Source organism: Erinaceus europaeus, chromosome 11 (assembly GCF_950295315.1).
Source record: "Erinaceus europaeus chromosome 11, mEriEur2.1, whole genome shotgun sequence".
Taxonomy (NCBI): Eukaryota; Metazoa; Chordata; class Mammalia; order Eulipotyphla; family Erinaceidae; genus Erinaceus; species Erinaceus europaeus.
The window spans coordinates 6,265,522-6,281,822 of record NC_080172.1 but is presented as its reverse complement, the minus strand read 5'-3'; the positions used below and the strand labels follow the sequence as shown (position 1 = coordinate 6,281,822).

Sequence of the window (16,301 nt, the reverse complement as noted above, 5' to 3'; positions counted from 1 at the left end):
GAAATGGAGAGAGGAGGGGAAGAGAGAGAGGGGAAGAGAAAGACAGACACCTGCAGACCTGCTTCACCGCCTGTGAAGCGACTCCCCTGCAGGTGGGGAGCCTGGGGCTCGAACCGGGATCCTTATGCCAGTCCCTGCACTCTGCACCACATGCGCTTAACCCACTGTGCCACCGCCTGACCCCCTATAATTATTTTATGATCGAGTCAACTAAAGTATTATTAATACCTTCTTGGTGTTAGGTCGATTGCTTTAACACTTTATAAAGTATTATTTTAAAGCCATAAAGAAAAAGACGTGATCCCTTTCTCTACCGTTACTGGCCACACCCACTGGGAATGTCACTGCGACCCATCTGTAGGCTGCTACAGGAAGGCCCCACTCTGAAGGGAGGCAGGGTCACCCTACTCTGCCACTCTGGGATCTGAAATGAGCGCAGCCTACAATGTTCCCAGCTGTGACTACCGACGGTGAGTGTCTGACAGGGACTCAGAGGTTGTACAGGCTCCTGTGTTAAATATGAATGGGTGTTGTCCCCGGGTTCGATCACGCTGGTAAACAGTTAATTGCATTTATGTATCTTCTTCAAGTGTGTGAGCAACTTTCTGCCCTGATCCTGCTTCCTAGTTCTACTCTCAACTCTGACACCATGTTCCCAGACAAGATTTCTAGTCCATCCCCATTTTAGCTATCAAGCTCAAACATAGATTATTAAGACATAGCATCCCAGGAAAATTCCTAAAATAGACTTCCTAGCTTTCTTCTATCCTAAGGTCCTCACTTTCAAAGGCTCTATTCCTACTTTATGGTTCCTATTTATTAAGCATTTTGTCCTATTTTTTCATGTTACTGTATTTCAGCCACCAAGTTCAAGATGCTACTGTAATTCCATCCTGACTTCCCTGGGCAGATGACCTCACCAATGTGTCCCAGAATCACATCTCTCCAGAGCCCTGCCCCTCTAAGAAAAGATAGAAACAGGCTGGAGGTATGGATCCACCTCCCAACATCTCTGTCCAGCAAGAATCAATTACAAAAACCAGACCAGACCTCCCACTTTCTGCACCCCATAAAGAATTCAGGTCCATACTCCCAGAAGGTTAAACAATAGAAAAGTTTCCAATGGAGGGGGTGGGACATGGGTCTCTGGTGGCAGGAAGCATAGGGAATGACATCCAATAGTAGAATCACACCCCTTACAATCTTGTAAATCAATACTGAATCACTGACAAAAAAGTAAACATAAAAAAGGGTTTGAGTCAGAGACAGTGAAGTCAATATATTTTCAGTACATTTTTTTTCTTTACATTTTAAAATAAATCAACCGTTATATGGAAAACTGGAAAATGTTATGCATGTACAGACTACTGTATTGACAGTTGAATGTAAAACATTAATTCCCCAATAAAGAAATTAAAATAAAATAAATCAACCAACACAGCCAGGAAGGTGGCTCAGTATGGAGAATGCAGGACTTGTACAAACTGAAGCCCCAAATCTAATCTCTGGTACCATAAATGTCAAAGCAATGCTCTGGTTCCCCTACCCAACCCTGTCTCATAGTCAGTAAATCATTAAAAACTAAAATATATTGACAAAGATAAAAAACACAGCAAACGATGCTGAAAAAAAAAAAAGATAAATCTGGGGGAAATATTTACAAGATGTTTAAAGCAAAGGGTAAGAACTACCAACTACGTAATGAATTGACAGAAAAAGAAAAAAAAAAAGTGACAATCCAAAGAATTGAATGTACAGCTCGCAGGAAAAAGGATGTCCATGAGCACATGAGTAGCCAGACTCACACATAATTTGGATAGGCAGATTGAACTCAGGATAACATTATTTACCTATCAGAACATGAAACCTTAAACAACAGCCAAGTCACCCTGCAGATGGGGACTGAAGGGCTTGGACCTGGCTCCTCACACGTGTAACGAGTGTGCTCTAGTGGGGGTGCATACACCTGGCCCCAAGAAAGACACTTACTAACTACTAGGAAAAGCATGCAGAAAGCAAAAAGTTAGGCACAACTAAGCAAATGGTTTGGCTCAAAAGGAATCAGGAAGTCACCTTCAGCAAGGCTACTAGTACAGCAAGATCTTTGGGTTGGGTTTGGTTTATTTTTATTTCTTAATATTCATGTATTTATTATTGGGTAGAGACAGAGAGAAATTGAGAGGGAAGGGGAAGACAGGGAGAGAGACAGACAGACACCTGCAGCCCTGCTGCACGGCTCCTGAAGCTTTCCCCCTGGATCCTTGTAAGCTGCTATGCGAGTGCTTCACTGGGCGCTAGACTACCTCCTGGCCCTTGGTTTGGGGTTTTGTGAAACTAGGGTCTCACTGTACTGGTGTGTGTGGTGTGTGTGTGTGTGTGTGTGTGTGTGTGTGTGTGTGTGTGTGCATGTGCGTGTGTTTATTCAGGGAGAGAGAAACAAAGAGAGGTATAGAGAAAGAGGGAGCAGTATCGTAATAATGAGCTGTTCCCTGTCATTGTCCTTCCTGTCTCAAACCCAGGTGGTACACATAGCTACCAGTGAACTCTCTCTCTGATCCTGGATTGTTTATATAAATGTGGAGCCTAGAAGCTTTTTGGTCAATAGTCACTTTCTCACAAAATCTTTTTTTTTTTTTAATTTATTATATTTATTGGATAGAGATGGTCAGAAATCATGAGGGAAGGGGGAGATAGGGGAGATATATATAGAGAGAGACACCTGCAGCCCTGCTTCACCTCTTGTAAAGCTTTGCCCCTGCAGGTGTGGGACCAGGTGCACCACTGCCTGGCCCCATTCTCACACATTCTAACAAAGTAAAAAAAAAAAAAAACCCTAAATATCTTCAGTATAATTTGGGATAATAATTTTGTGTCATTATTTTGTGAAGAAAAAAAAGTCTGGTTTTCCATGCTCAGATATGATAAAAAGTTTAAGTTAGTGACAAAAGCAGAATGAAAAACACAAGCGTTTTATAATCAAGTCTTATTTTATTATTATTTTTTTGCCTCCAAGGTTATTGCTGGGACTCGGTGCCGGTACTGCGAATTCACTGCTCCTGGAGGCTATCCGCCCCATTTTTGTTGCCCTTGTTGTTGTTGTTGTTATTGATACGCTTGTTATTGTGTAGGACAGAGAGAAATGGAGAGAGGAAGGGAAGACAAGAGAGGCGGAGAGAAAGATAAGACCCCTGCAGACCTGCTTCACCGCCTGTGAAGCGACTCCCCTGCAGGTGGGGAGCTGGGGGCTCGAACTGGGATCCTTACACCAGTCCTTGCGCTTAACTCGCTGTGCTACCGCCCGATTCCCAATCAAGTCTTGTTTTTAAAACATTTTGTTTATTTTCTATTTGTTTATTATTGGCTAGAGAAAGAGAGAAATTGAGAGAGGCAGAGGAGGTAGACAAAGAAACAACTGCAGCCCACTTGTGAAGCTTTCCCCCTGCAGGTGGGGACCAGGAGCTTGAACCTGGGCCCCCGGGCACTTTAATGTGAGCCCTTAACCATGTGCGCCACCACCGGGCCCCTAATCAAGTCTTAAGTACCCAAGGCAGGTTATTCTCAAGTTTCGTAAGCAAAAACAACTCAACAGAGCTGTAAGCTCAGGATACGGGTAAAATTGTCCCTGAAGTCACTTATATTCAACCTCATTTGAGTAACCAAATTTCTCAGTGAAACAGCTTTCGGACAGGCCCACAGGGCAGGTGTGAGTCCTCACTAGGCCAGAAGAAGACCCATCTATGCACCACACTGAAAATGTGGTGGGGGGCTGACATCAGTCTGCTAGAAGAGTTTCAACCTAAAAACTCTAGAAAAAGTCTCAGAGTTTACCGAGTGCTAGCATTCTTTAAATGTACTTAATGGCCATCTTCAGTAGTCATGTTCCACTTTATTACAAATGAGTTGTTTTTTTTTAATCAAAATTAATTTAAGGTTTTACTATCAAAAGAAATGTTTGTTTTATTTCAGAGTTGGCTCTCTTGCTACCCTCTATTATTATATCATAAAAATACCGGCGCTGTGCCTATTCCTTGGCATTCTCCACCCAGACATATGGCCCAGGCTCACCATTTTAACTACATCCAAACTGTGCTTTTTAGCATTTTATAAACTTGATACAATTGGCACAGCCTGTACCAAGAATATCGCCCACCATTTGGTACGTACAGCAGGAGCTTAAAAGAAAGAATAGACATTTGTCTGATGGTGTGTTCTCAGAGCCCACTAGCTAATCTATAAAAACCTGGCTTGAAGTATTTAGAATTACTAAAGCTGGCCTATTCCCAAATCACTTCTAATCTTCACTTTTCAAACCACATATTTTTGTGCAAACATTAAGGCAGCAATTGCAACAGCATTGAAGTGAGTCAAGCTCCTTTAGTAGAAGTCATTCTTGTTCATATATTGGTCACTTTTAAAGTGAATTACATGCCCTACCAGAGGATCTCACATGAGGAATCTGAAAGGGGGAAAAAAAAAAGATTCATAGCTGCCGAGAACAGATAAGACAGTGGCCAGCGTTATTGGGAGGAGGAATTGGCTGAAGGGAAGTCAAAGATGCAAACTTGCAGCTCTAATGTAAATATTAGGCTGTTGGAAGAGTCACGACGTATTTTTCTATGTAAAAATGAGTCATGGCCCTTCCAACCATCCTGTAAGAACTGGGGGACCAATGAACGGCACGGCGACTATTTTTACCACTATTCTATTGTGTATCTGAAATGTGGGGGATGTCTCAGTGGGGAGAACAGACGTCTTACTTGTTTGAGGCCCTGTGCTGGATCTCCAACACCATATGGGAGCACCACGGACAACTACAAGGAAACTCTAAAGACAACAAAGCAGGATTTGAGCTCTGCTCTCTGTGTATTTCCCTATTCTTTTTCTTTTTAATTTTTTAAAATTTATTTACAAAAGGAGACATTAACAAAACCATAGGATAGGAGGGGTACAACTCCACACAGTTCCCACCCCCAGAGCTCCATATCCCACCCCCTTCCCTGATAGCTTTCCCATTCTCTATCCCTCTGGGAGCATGGACCCAGGGTCATTGTGGGGTGCAGAAGGTGGAAGGTCTGGCTTCTGTAATGGCTTCCCCACTGAACGTGGGCGTTGACTGGTCAATCCATACTCCCAGCCTGTATTTCCCTATTCTTATTTCCTCTAAGCATATATATTTTTTAAGTAGGAATCTGCTTGGTAGTATAAAAAGGAAAATGCTCTATTTGAAAGTTATAAGACAGAAGAGCTTAAAATTTCTCATCACAAGGGACTAAAGGAAAAAAACCTGCAAATGTGTGTTATTGTAGCATGCTAACTAGGTTTACTGTGATGACCACTTTACAACATATACATATACTGAATCGTTATGCTGTGCATACGTTAAACTGATTCCATACTGTATGTTAATTAGATCTAATTTTAAAAGAAATTACATTCTTTTACCAGAATTTAAAAATTTGCAGTTATGCAAACCTCAGGTAATACAGATAAGAAGGCAAAGTTTCAGGGTAGTCAGCAAGACATAATAGGATCAGGAGGTGGCACAGCTGATTTAGTACAAACACTACCCTGGGCAAGAAGCTGGGTTCAGGCTCCTGGCCTCATGTGCAGGCGAGGAGTGTAGGGGGCAGGGCGTTTTCATGAGCAGTGCAGGAGGGGTACAGGTGTGTACGTGTGTGTGTGTGTGTGTGTGTGTGTGTGTGTGTGTGTGTGTGTGTGTCTTTCTCTCCCTATCTCCCCCTTCCCTCTCAACGTCTCTCTGTCTCTGTCAAAAAAGGAAAGAGAAAAAGAAAAAGAAAAAAAATTACAGGAGCATAGAATCATACTGCTATTTTGATGTTGAGAATACTCTGGCTCAACTCCTTTGAGAAGTGATTAAACGTTTTCTTAAGTTGTGCTACTATTTCTACTTGAGAAAAAAAAAAAATCTTTAATGTTTGTCAATGAATCCTTGAGGTAGGGAAGGTGTTGGAAGACCTATTACTTGATAAGAACATACGCTGAGGGGGCTGGATGGTAGCGTAGCAGATTAAACACACATGGCGTGAAGTGCAAGGACTGGCGTAAAGATCCTGGTTTGAGCCCTTGGCTCCCCACCTGCAGGGGAGTTGCTTCACAAGCGGTGAAGCAGGTCTGCAGGTGTATCTCTTCCTCTCTCCCTCTCTATTTTACCATTCCCTCTCAATTTCTCTCTGTCCTATCCAACAACAGTGACAACAATAACAACTATAAAAAACAAGGGCAACAAAAGGAAAAAAATAAGCCTCCAGGAGCAGTGGATTCATAGTGCAGGCACCAAACCCCATCAATAACCCTGGAGCCAAAAAAAAAAAAAAGAAAATACACTGAGTAGTAAATATAATTTATAGTGTTTGACATGTTGCAGAAGCCACACACATCCATTAGATACTCTGTTTCTTGCCAAAACTGTGTGACACTGAAAAATACTATGTTTATCAATGTCCTCTCGATATGCTGAGGATAAAAAAGAAATATCAAATGCTTGACATCCACACCATAGCTTCAAAAGACTCAAATGGGCAGAGGGTAGAGAGCATAATGATTATATAAAGAGGCTCCAAAGCCCCAGGTTCAACCCCCTACACCACCATAAGCCAGAGCTGAAAAGTGCTCTGGTAAAAAAAAAAAAAAAAAAAAAATTCTGACCAAATTGAAGAGTCAATGACAATATATTGGAAAATTCTTCTAAAGTACAAACTTAGATTTCACCGTGTATGTAAAATACTGTTTACGCAGTCCTTGAACTCTTATAAATGGGTGCAGAGATGGAAATTTGCTTTATTGCATCGTGCCAATGTGAAAGCTGAGCTTGTAAGTTTACAAAGAGCTTGTACTGCTGACAAATACGGTATGCCACTACTATGTGTATGGTGTCCATAACTGAGAGGTACGTTCTAAATGTATTATAGAAGTACTTATTTTGCCCGGTCCAAGTGACAGTTGTTTTGTACATACACAATGGTAAATTTTAAGTGTGTGCTAAGACATACGAAAGGTTTTTTAATTTGCAAAAGATACTGAATTTTTTTTTTTTTTTTTTGGTCAGGAAACTGCTATCCACTTACAAGATAAACTGTGAACAGATTAGTAATGTTCTACTGAAGTTTTAAGTCTACTACAATCATAATAAACATGGGGTTCGTATATGTTCCTATTTTATTTTACTTTATTTTGACAAGAGCACTATTCAGCTCTGGCTTTCAGTGATAAGTGGGACTGAGTGTGAGGCTTGCTACATGCAAGTCCTCTATTTTAGCTCCCTGAGCTCTTAAGTTGATTTCTTTTTTCTAATCTATAACCACTAAAACACTTACATGGAGGTCCCTCCCTTTCGATTTCTGTCTATCCAATAAATAAAGATAACAAAAAAAAATTAAAAAAAATAAAAAAACATAATAATAAAGGTCTGGAGTGTTTTTCCTGTCTTGTGTTATAAAGATGAGAAACACTGTCAGTCTCAAGGGATTTGAATTCCATCACACTTACCTTTTTGTGATAAATGCTACAGAGTCCTTTCTCTATGTCGGGCAGTTTACGTAAATGATTTTCTATGTGGCCAAACACACCGGATTCTGAATGGAGAACTTCTGATACGGCATCAAGACGAGCATTGATTTCCCTGTGAGGATAAAGACAATGAGCAGAGACAATGACTAAGACCCTCTAGCCTGGGTCTACAGATGCCTTCTGTGCCATCTTTCACATATGCTGTTTCTTCCTTTGCCAGTTGAATGCTGAGCTACATGTTGTGATCTTGTGAGCTACATGTTGACATAATCAAGAAAGGAAAGAGAGAAAGGAAAGAGAGAGAGAGAGAGAAAGTAGATATCACAGCAGTGTCCCACCATCTATGGAGATTGATGGGTGCTCTCCATGGTGCTTCCTTCCATGCTAGGGGTTCAAGACAGGGCGTTACACAATCCAAAGCATGGCATCTACCAGGTGAACAATCATTCCCCACTACCCAAGCCAAGGTTGTTAACTGACCAACAAGTCAATGAATCCCTGATTATCTCTCAAGTCTCATCTCATAGGATCTGTTTTCCAAGAAAATTCATTTTCTCCCATTGTGTTGGTCACTTGTTTCTGCTAATAACTCTACTTGAAGATTCTTTTCCTTTAAAAAATTATTTATTCATTTATTATTGAATAGAGACACACAGAAATTGAGAGGGGAGGAGGAGGTAGAGATAAAGAGAGACACCTGTAGCCTTGTTTCAACACGCATCAAGCTTTCCATCTGCAGGTGGGGATCAGGGGCTTGAACCCAGGTCCTTGTGAACTGAAATGTGTGTGTTTAACCAGGTGCACCACTGCCTGGCCCGATCTTTTCCTCTTTGCTAAAGCTTATCAACTCCATTTGTGCCAGGCTTGCGTGAGGGTGTTTCTTCTCGGGCGCGTGCTCTCTGGGTTGGAGAGAACTCGACCGGAGCCAAGCTGGGCTGCTGCTCACCCAGCAATGCGGGAGAGAGACCAGGAACTCGTGGCGGAGTGGGAACGCAATGCGTCTTTATTGATCAGAGACAACACTTTTATCAATTAGAAACAGAAGTGGCAAGTCGGAAAAGGAAATGGCTAGAAAAGGCAATGGAGAAAGGAAAAGGGTGGGAAGGTAGAAAGCTTCCGTAGCAAAGGTTGCTAGGGTTTTCACTGGCAGATTAATGTGCCCTGCAGGCAGGGCAGGTCTCCAGGTGTAAAGAAGCTAGATCAGGCAACACAATGATTATGTAAACAGGCCATAGTGTCAGCAATGGAGGATGGAGCAGGGGGGCTGCCCCACACATTTGTTTGTGAAATTCAGATATTCTCCTCTCCTCAGAGGGCTTCCTAGAGTCACTACAGACATGATTCCTTCTCCCCCTATTTTGACTGCTCTCTACTTCCTCTCCATAGTGAAAGTCATGATGATTTTTACATCTTTACTGTCTTTTCCAGTACACTGCACATTCAGTAAAAACAGGGAGCATTTCTTCATCCCCACCCTGCTGGGAACACAGCATGTGCACGATAAATTGCTGGATTCAATCCAATTCATTCCCAAGATGACATAAAAAGCAAATCAAAATGAGATAGATAAAAACAAAGTAAAATTTTCTTTGCATGAGAATGTTGTGATAAAATAAATCCAAGTTTTATTGGAACACTTATCCAGAATGCTTGTATAGCATAAAATTTTATTTTAATGACTTACTCCTACATAAACAAAAGATGATATCAATTAGAAAAGACTGAGCTGACACTACAGATGATCTGAAGACAGGTTAAACAATGCCATCTGTGAACATGTAAGACAGCTAACTAAGACAGAAACTCTCAAAATGAAGGATATCTCAGATATGGAAAAATAAAAGCAAAGGTAGTTAGTAAAAGGCTTAATCTTGTAAAGATTAAGTTGACCTGAAAAAAAAAAACAACTTAGATGTAAATTTCTGGAAAGAGTTCAAAAAAAAAATATCTACGGAGGCGTCGATGGTATAGTGGTGAGCATAGCTGCCTTCCAAAAAAAAAAAAATCTCTTTTTATTGCTCCACTCTCCAACGGGAGGCTGGGTCAATATACTCTACCACTCAAGGAAGATGGGTCCTGAAATGAGTGCAACCTAGAATGTTCCTAGCAATGACCATGGACTGCAAATTCAGACCAACAAGGATGCGGAAGTTACACAGGTTCCTGTGCTTAATATGAATAGACACGGGCACCAGATTAGATAGATGGGCTTTACAGTTAATTGTATCTATACACTTTTCCCATATTTGGGAGCTATTCTCTGCCCTGATCCAGCTTTCTAGTCCTATTTCCAACTCTGACACCATTTCCCCAGACAATACCTTTAGCCCACCTGCATGTTAGTAGCTGTCGGGCTCAAGCAAATATTAGTAAAGTCATGGGTCCCTTGGAATATATCTAAATTAGACTTCCTAGTTTTTTCCAAGATGGAGACCCCAAATCTCATCTGATGTTCTTACTTTTGGGTTCCTGATTAAACAATGTGTTCTGCTTTTCAACCACCAGGTTGCAGATGCCACCATAACATCAACCTGACTTCCCTGGGCAGACAACCACACCAATGTGTCCTAGAACTCCACCTCTCCAGAGCCCTGCCCCAGTAGGGAAAGATTAAAACAGGCTGGGGGTATGGATCCACCTGCCAACGTCAATGTCCAGTGGAAAAACAGTTACAGAAAGCAGACCTCCCACCTTCTGCACCCCATAATGATGCTGGACCCAGGCTCCCAGAGGGATAAAGAACAGTAAAGTTTCCAATGAAGGGGATGGGATACGGAACTCTGGTGGTGGGAATTGTATGGAATTATACCCCTGATATCCTACAATCTTGTCAATCTTTATTAAATCAATTAAAAAAAAAAACTGTCTTTGGTTGGTTTGCAAACTAAACAAAAACAAAGATAGTTGCTTTTATTTTAGCCTAATGGTAGTGCCTCCCCCATAAGCACATTTATAATGAATCATTTGATTTTTCCCAGCCTTCTTTTGATAGGACAGGTTAAGAATTCAGGCTGTAGGGGGCAGGAAGCAGAGCACCTGGCTCAGCACACATGTCAAAATGTGCGAAGACACGGGTTCAAGCCCCCAGCCCCCTCCTGCAGGGGAAAAGCTTTGCAAATGGTGAAGCAGTGTTGCAGATGTATCTCTCTCCCTCTCGCTCTCAAATTAGTGAGGAAGACCTCACTAATTTGACTTCCCTGGACGGAAGACCTCACTAATTTGACCCAGAACCCCACTTCCCCAGAGCCCTGCCCCACTAGGGGAAGATAAAAACAGCTGGGGGTATGGATCCACCTGCCAACACCCATGTCCAACAGAGAAGCAATTACAGAAGCCAGAACTCCCATCTTCCGCTCCCCATGAAGAATTCTGGTCCATACTTCCAGAGGGATAAAGACTAGGGAAGCTTCTAATGGAGTGAGTGGGATATGGAACTCTGGTGGTGGGAACTGTACCCCTGTTGTCTTAAAATCTTGTTTATTATTAAATTACTAATAAAAAAATAAAAAAAGAATTTAGGTTGATAAGTGACTTTAGATCTACCATTGACCAGTTACTGAGCCTTGTCCAAGTGTCTCCATTTCTAAAATCAGGAGGAATAATGGTTGCTGACTTGTGAAGTGGCTAAAAAAACTCTGAAAGAAAGCATCCCTGCTAAGCATTTAGCACAGTTCCTGGAATGTGTTAACTATTCAATATGTCAGTTATTGTCAAGATTATGGTGATATTTATTTGCTTCTGAACTTTCTTTAATAGCTACCATAAAGTACAGCACGGAAGGAGAAAGAGAAGCAGCACTCAAAGTACAGGCCTGGTAATCACGACGCATAGATAAATCACTAGATAGAAATGGGCAAAATACTGCTTAAAAATTGAACAAGGAAGAAATAAATACTAAAAGAAAAAAAAATAACACCTAGTCCTGGGATCTCAAGGATTGGATGTGCAAAGTGGTAGTGATGTCAAACACAGTGTTGAGACTGAATGGCGAGCTGTCACAGGGCTACTGAAATCAAAACTAACTGGTACTGTAACAAAAACAGACACACAGACTAGCGGCACAGAAGTAAGGTCCCAGAAATGAGCCCTCACACCTACAGACAACTAATTTTTGACAAGGGAGTACGAATCATCACATGGAGAAAGCAGAGTTTCTTCAACAAATGGTGTGGGGAAGTTTGGGTTGAAAAAGTACAAACTGAAACTAGACCATTCCATCTCACCACTCATAAAAGTCACCTCCAGATGGTTCAAAGACATGGACATTCAACAAGAAACCAAACAAATGCACCGAGGAGACATCAGCAGGACAATCCAGGATGTTTGATTTGGAAATGAACTTAGTTCAACAGCAAACAAAATAAATCAACCAATGGGACTACAACAAACTGTTAGCTAAACAGAAAGGCACCCTACATAATGGGAGATAGTCACATGCCATTCAACAGAAAAAAGACTAACAATCAAAATATATAAAGAGCTCCCAAAACTTAGCAGTAACAAACAACCCCATTAAAAATGGGTAGAGAACATGAACAGAATCTTCACCGAAAAGAGATGCAGGCAGGGGTAGATAGCATAATGGTTTTGTAATCAGACTGTCATGCCTGAGGCTCCAAAGACCTAGGTTCAATCTCCTGTACTGCCATAAGCCAGAGCTCAGCAGTGCTCTGGTTAAAAAAAAAAAAAAAAAAAGGGAGAGAGATAGAGATATCAATTAGTTAACAAACATGAAAAATTGCTCCAAGTTATTGCTTAAGGATATGGGGAGAAAGAAACCCTTCTACACTGCCAGTGAGAATACATATTGGTTCAACTTTTGTGGAAAACAGTTTGAAGTTTTCTCGGAACTCAGGAAATGGACCTACATTATGATCCACCAATATCTCTGCTGGGAAGGTACCCAAAGTAAATAAAAACAACTAACCAAAGAAACCTACAACTATGTTCATAGCAGCACAATTCATAATAGCTCAAACTTCAAGTTCCATCCAAAAACGAGATGGCCAACAACAGATAAGTAGCTGAGAAAGTTGTGATATGAACACAGTGGAGTACTACTCAGTTGTTAAAAATGATAAAATCTCGTTTGCTTCATTTTTGGATGGAACTTGAAGGAACCATGTTAAGTGAGATAAATCAAAAAGAAAAGTACAATACTAGGTGATCTCACAGGTGGAAGTTAAGAAACAAGGACAGAAAGCAGAGGGAGATAGAATAATGGTCCTGAAAACAGGTTGATACCTGAGGCTCTGGGGTTCTCCCACACCACTATAAACCAGATCTGAGCAGTGTTCTGGTAAAAAAGGAAGGAAGGGAGGAAGGGGGAGAAGGGAAAGAGATGTAGAGAGAAGGAAAGAGAGACAGAAAGAGAAAGAATGAAAAAGAAAGAGACAGGGGGGAGTCGGGAGGTAGCACAGCGGGTTAAGTGAAGGTGGCACAACGCACAAGGACCAGCAAAAGGATCCCGGTTCGAGCCCCCGGCTCCCAAACTGCAGGGGAGTCACTTCACAAGCGGTGAAGCAGGTCTGCAGGTGTCTGCCTTTCTCTCACCCTCTCTGTCTTCCCCTTCTCTCTCCATTTCTCTCTGTCCTGTCCAACAACGACAACAACAATAATAACAACAATAAAACAACAAGGGCAACAAAAGGAAATAAATATTAAAAAATTTAAAAAGAGAGAGAGAGAGAGAGAAAGAGTACATAAAGTGAAACTTGGGCTGGCTGTGGTATACTGCACCAAAGCCTAGGACTCTGGGGAAGGAGGGTGGGAAGCAGGTGGAGAGGTGTTGGGCCCTGGTACATGATGGTCCAAATGGACCTAAGTTGGGGTGAGAGTGTTTTGCAGACACCTGTCACAGGGAGATGAGAAACTGCACCTCTGTGTTAACAACTGAATCATTAATCCTCAAGGAAAATTATTTGAACCACACACATACAAATAGAATAGCACAACCAGCTGCAGATGTTTAACGAAGGCAGCCAGAAAGCAAAAGGAAAGACACTACTGTTTACCACAAACTTCTCTTCATTAGAGCTGGTAGGACTTCATCTTTTTCCCCCCTTCTATGTAGATCAAAGTGCAAGGGACTACAATGAGGCGGTACTGGGGTTTGCATCTGCATAACCCACCTCTCCTGCTGTGCTCTTTCTCTCCCCAACTTGAAATCTCTAAAAAGAGACAGAGTAGCCGAGAGAACAGCACCACAGCACACTGGTCATGCAGGGTGCTCCCACCTGATGATGGAGGCTCACACCTGGGTCTGTGGAGTGGGTGTCACTCTACCATATGTGCCACCACCCCCGCCCCGTCCTAGTTATGTGTGTTTAATTTTATAAAAGGTGGAATTATTTTTAAAATGGGGTGTGTGTGTGGTGTGTGTGTGTGTGTGGTATGTGTGTGTGTGTGTGTGTGTGTGTGTGTGTGTGGTGTGTGTGTGTGTGGTATGTGTATGTGTGTGTGTGTGTGTGGTGTGTGTGTGAGTGTGTGTGGTGGTGTGTGTGATGTGTGTATGGTGTGTGTGTGGTGTGTGTGTGTGGTGTGTGTGTGTGTGTGGTGTGTGTATGGTGTGTGTGGTGTGTGTGTGTGGTGTATGTGTGGTGTGTGTGTGTGGTGTGTGGTGTGTGTATGTGTGTGTGTGTGGTGTGTGTGGTGTGTTTGTGTGTGGTGTGTGTGTGATGTGTGTGTGAGTGTGTGTGTGGTGTGTGTGGTGGTGTGTGTGTGTGGTATGTGTGTGTGTGTGTGTGTGTGTGTGGTGTGTGTGTGTGTGGTATGTGTATGTGTGTGTGTGTGTGGTGTGTGTGTGTGTGTGTGAGTGTGTGTGGTGTGTGTGTGGTGTGTGTATGGTGTGTGTGTGGTGTGTGTGTGTGGTGTATGTGTGGTGTGTGTGTGTGTGGTGTGTGTGGTGTGTGTATGTGTGTGTGTGTGGTGTGTGTGTGGTGTGTGTGTGTGGTGTGTGTGTGGTGTGTGTGTGTGAGTGTGTGTGTGGTGTGTGTGGTGGTGTGTGTGGTGTGTGTGTGTGTGGTGTGTGTGGTGTGGTGTGTGTGTGTGTGTAGTGTGTGTGGTGTGTGTGTGTGGTGTGTGTATGTGTGTGTGTGGTGTGTGTGTGTGGTGTGTGTGTGTGGTGTGTGTGTGAGTGTGTGTGTGTGTGTGGTGTGTGTGGTGGTGTGTATGTGTGTGGTGTGTGTGGTGTGTGTGTGGTGTGTGTGTGGTGTTTGTGTGTGGTGTGTGGTGTGTGCGTGGTGTGTGGTGTTTGTGTGGTGTGCAAGTACTCAACCAGATACTTAATCCGGGGCTTCATTGACATAAGGCCAGGTCCCACAATACACTGATCCCCTGGCACCAAAACATTCTTTACTCAGTAGCATGAATTTGTCAACTCTGCTATTTCCAAGTAATTATAATACAATAGCATGCCAAACCAGCAGAATCACAATTATTTTTATGAAAACAGAGAGAGAGAGACTTGGTGATTGTGTCAATAATAATAATAATAATAATACTAAGGAGTAAGACTACCAATTAGATGATGATAAAAACGTCATTCTTAAAGATACCCAATGATACTCTACAGCTGGTCTTGAAACACGATACATTTTACATGAATGGGAAGAAAGCGGCTGAATCATTTCATTCTTTATGACAAAGAGAAACAAAACAAAACAAAATTAAGAGTGTTAGGTGTTAGGAAAGATTCTTCTTCAAACCACCCAAGATCCAAGGACTAAATGCGGGTGTCACTACAGTCCTTCCCATCTGAAGATGAGATGTTGATGAGGTTGGTCTCTGTTGTGTCTGGCTGTCACTCAGGACTCAGGACCACAGAGCGTGACCTACATAGAGTGATCGTCATTTGCAGAGACATGTCACTGAGCCTGTAACAAACAGCTGCTACTTGTGGAGACGCCTCCAACATGTTATGGAGAAGGGAAAAAGGCAGAATACAGACTCCTGGGGAGATACAGGGTTTGTTGTTGTTGTTGTTTACTTGCTCGTTTTTTTTTTTCCCCTGAAAGCTTTCTCCAGACAGATGATTTAAAAATTAATTCAAACATTAACACACAGGTCAAGCAAAATAGCTACATCAGGATGGAGGGTAGCTAGCATAATGGTTATACAAAGACTCTCATGCCTGAAGCTCCAAAGTCCCAGGTTCAATCCCTGTTGTATGCTTTACATTGGGTTCTAGTTCTCCCCCGCCAAGAGAATTGGATCAGTCCTGCTAATTTCGCGGGCCGCTTGGCCCCGCCCCAAGGAACCCCGAGAGAGGGTTCCTGAGTTCCAGAGACAGAGTTAGAGAGTTCCACAGTGGGAGAGTTGAAGAGTTGCAGAGGTCCAGAGTTCCAGAGTTAGAGTGCTTGCGCCGCCGCAAAGAGACAGCAGAGTTCTGTTTGGTGATTAGTTTGTCTTAGTTTATGAATCGTTGTCCCAGAATAAAGAATTACAGCTGCCCTGCCCAGCCGTTGTCTCTGCGTCTCTGTTACCCGCCCGTGAAGCTAGGCCGGCCTGCTAGAGCCTCCGAATTTTAACAACAAATCCCCACCCTCCCCCACCCCCCCCCTGCACCACCATAAACCAGAGCTGAGCAGTGCTCTGGTAAAGAAAAAAAAAAAAAAAAAGGCTGAATCAACAGCCTAAACAGTTTTCCAGCAAAAACATGGAGGGCCTATGATTCCTTACACCGACACTGCTTTTTCTTTACATACAGCACTCCTCATTCATTTAACACACATGTTACTGAGAGCCTGCAAAGGAGGGAGAAACAGTCTGACTGC

The 16,301-nt window shown here is 42.4% G+C and overlaps 1 protein-coding gene across 2 annotated transcripts in view; it reads right to left on the bottom strand.

Annotated features, from left to right (window-relative positions):
- MSH3 (mutS homolog 3) overlaps positions 1-16,301 on the bottom strand; it is a 217,312-nt gene that overhangs the window by 121,685 nt on the left and 79,326 nt on the right. For both annotated transcript variants that reach the window (XM_060201098.1, XM_060201099.1), the window contains exon 13: positions 7,507-7,639. In XM_060201098.1, the coding sequence (XP_060057081.1) occupies positions 7,507-7,639 (133 nt within the window). The remainder of the gene's footprint in view (positions 1-7,506; positions 7,640-16,301) is intronic.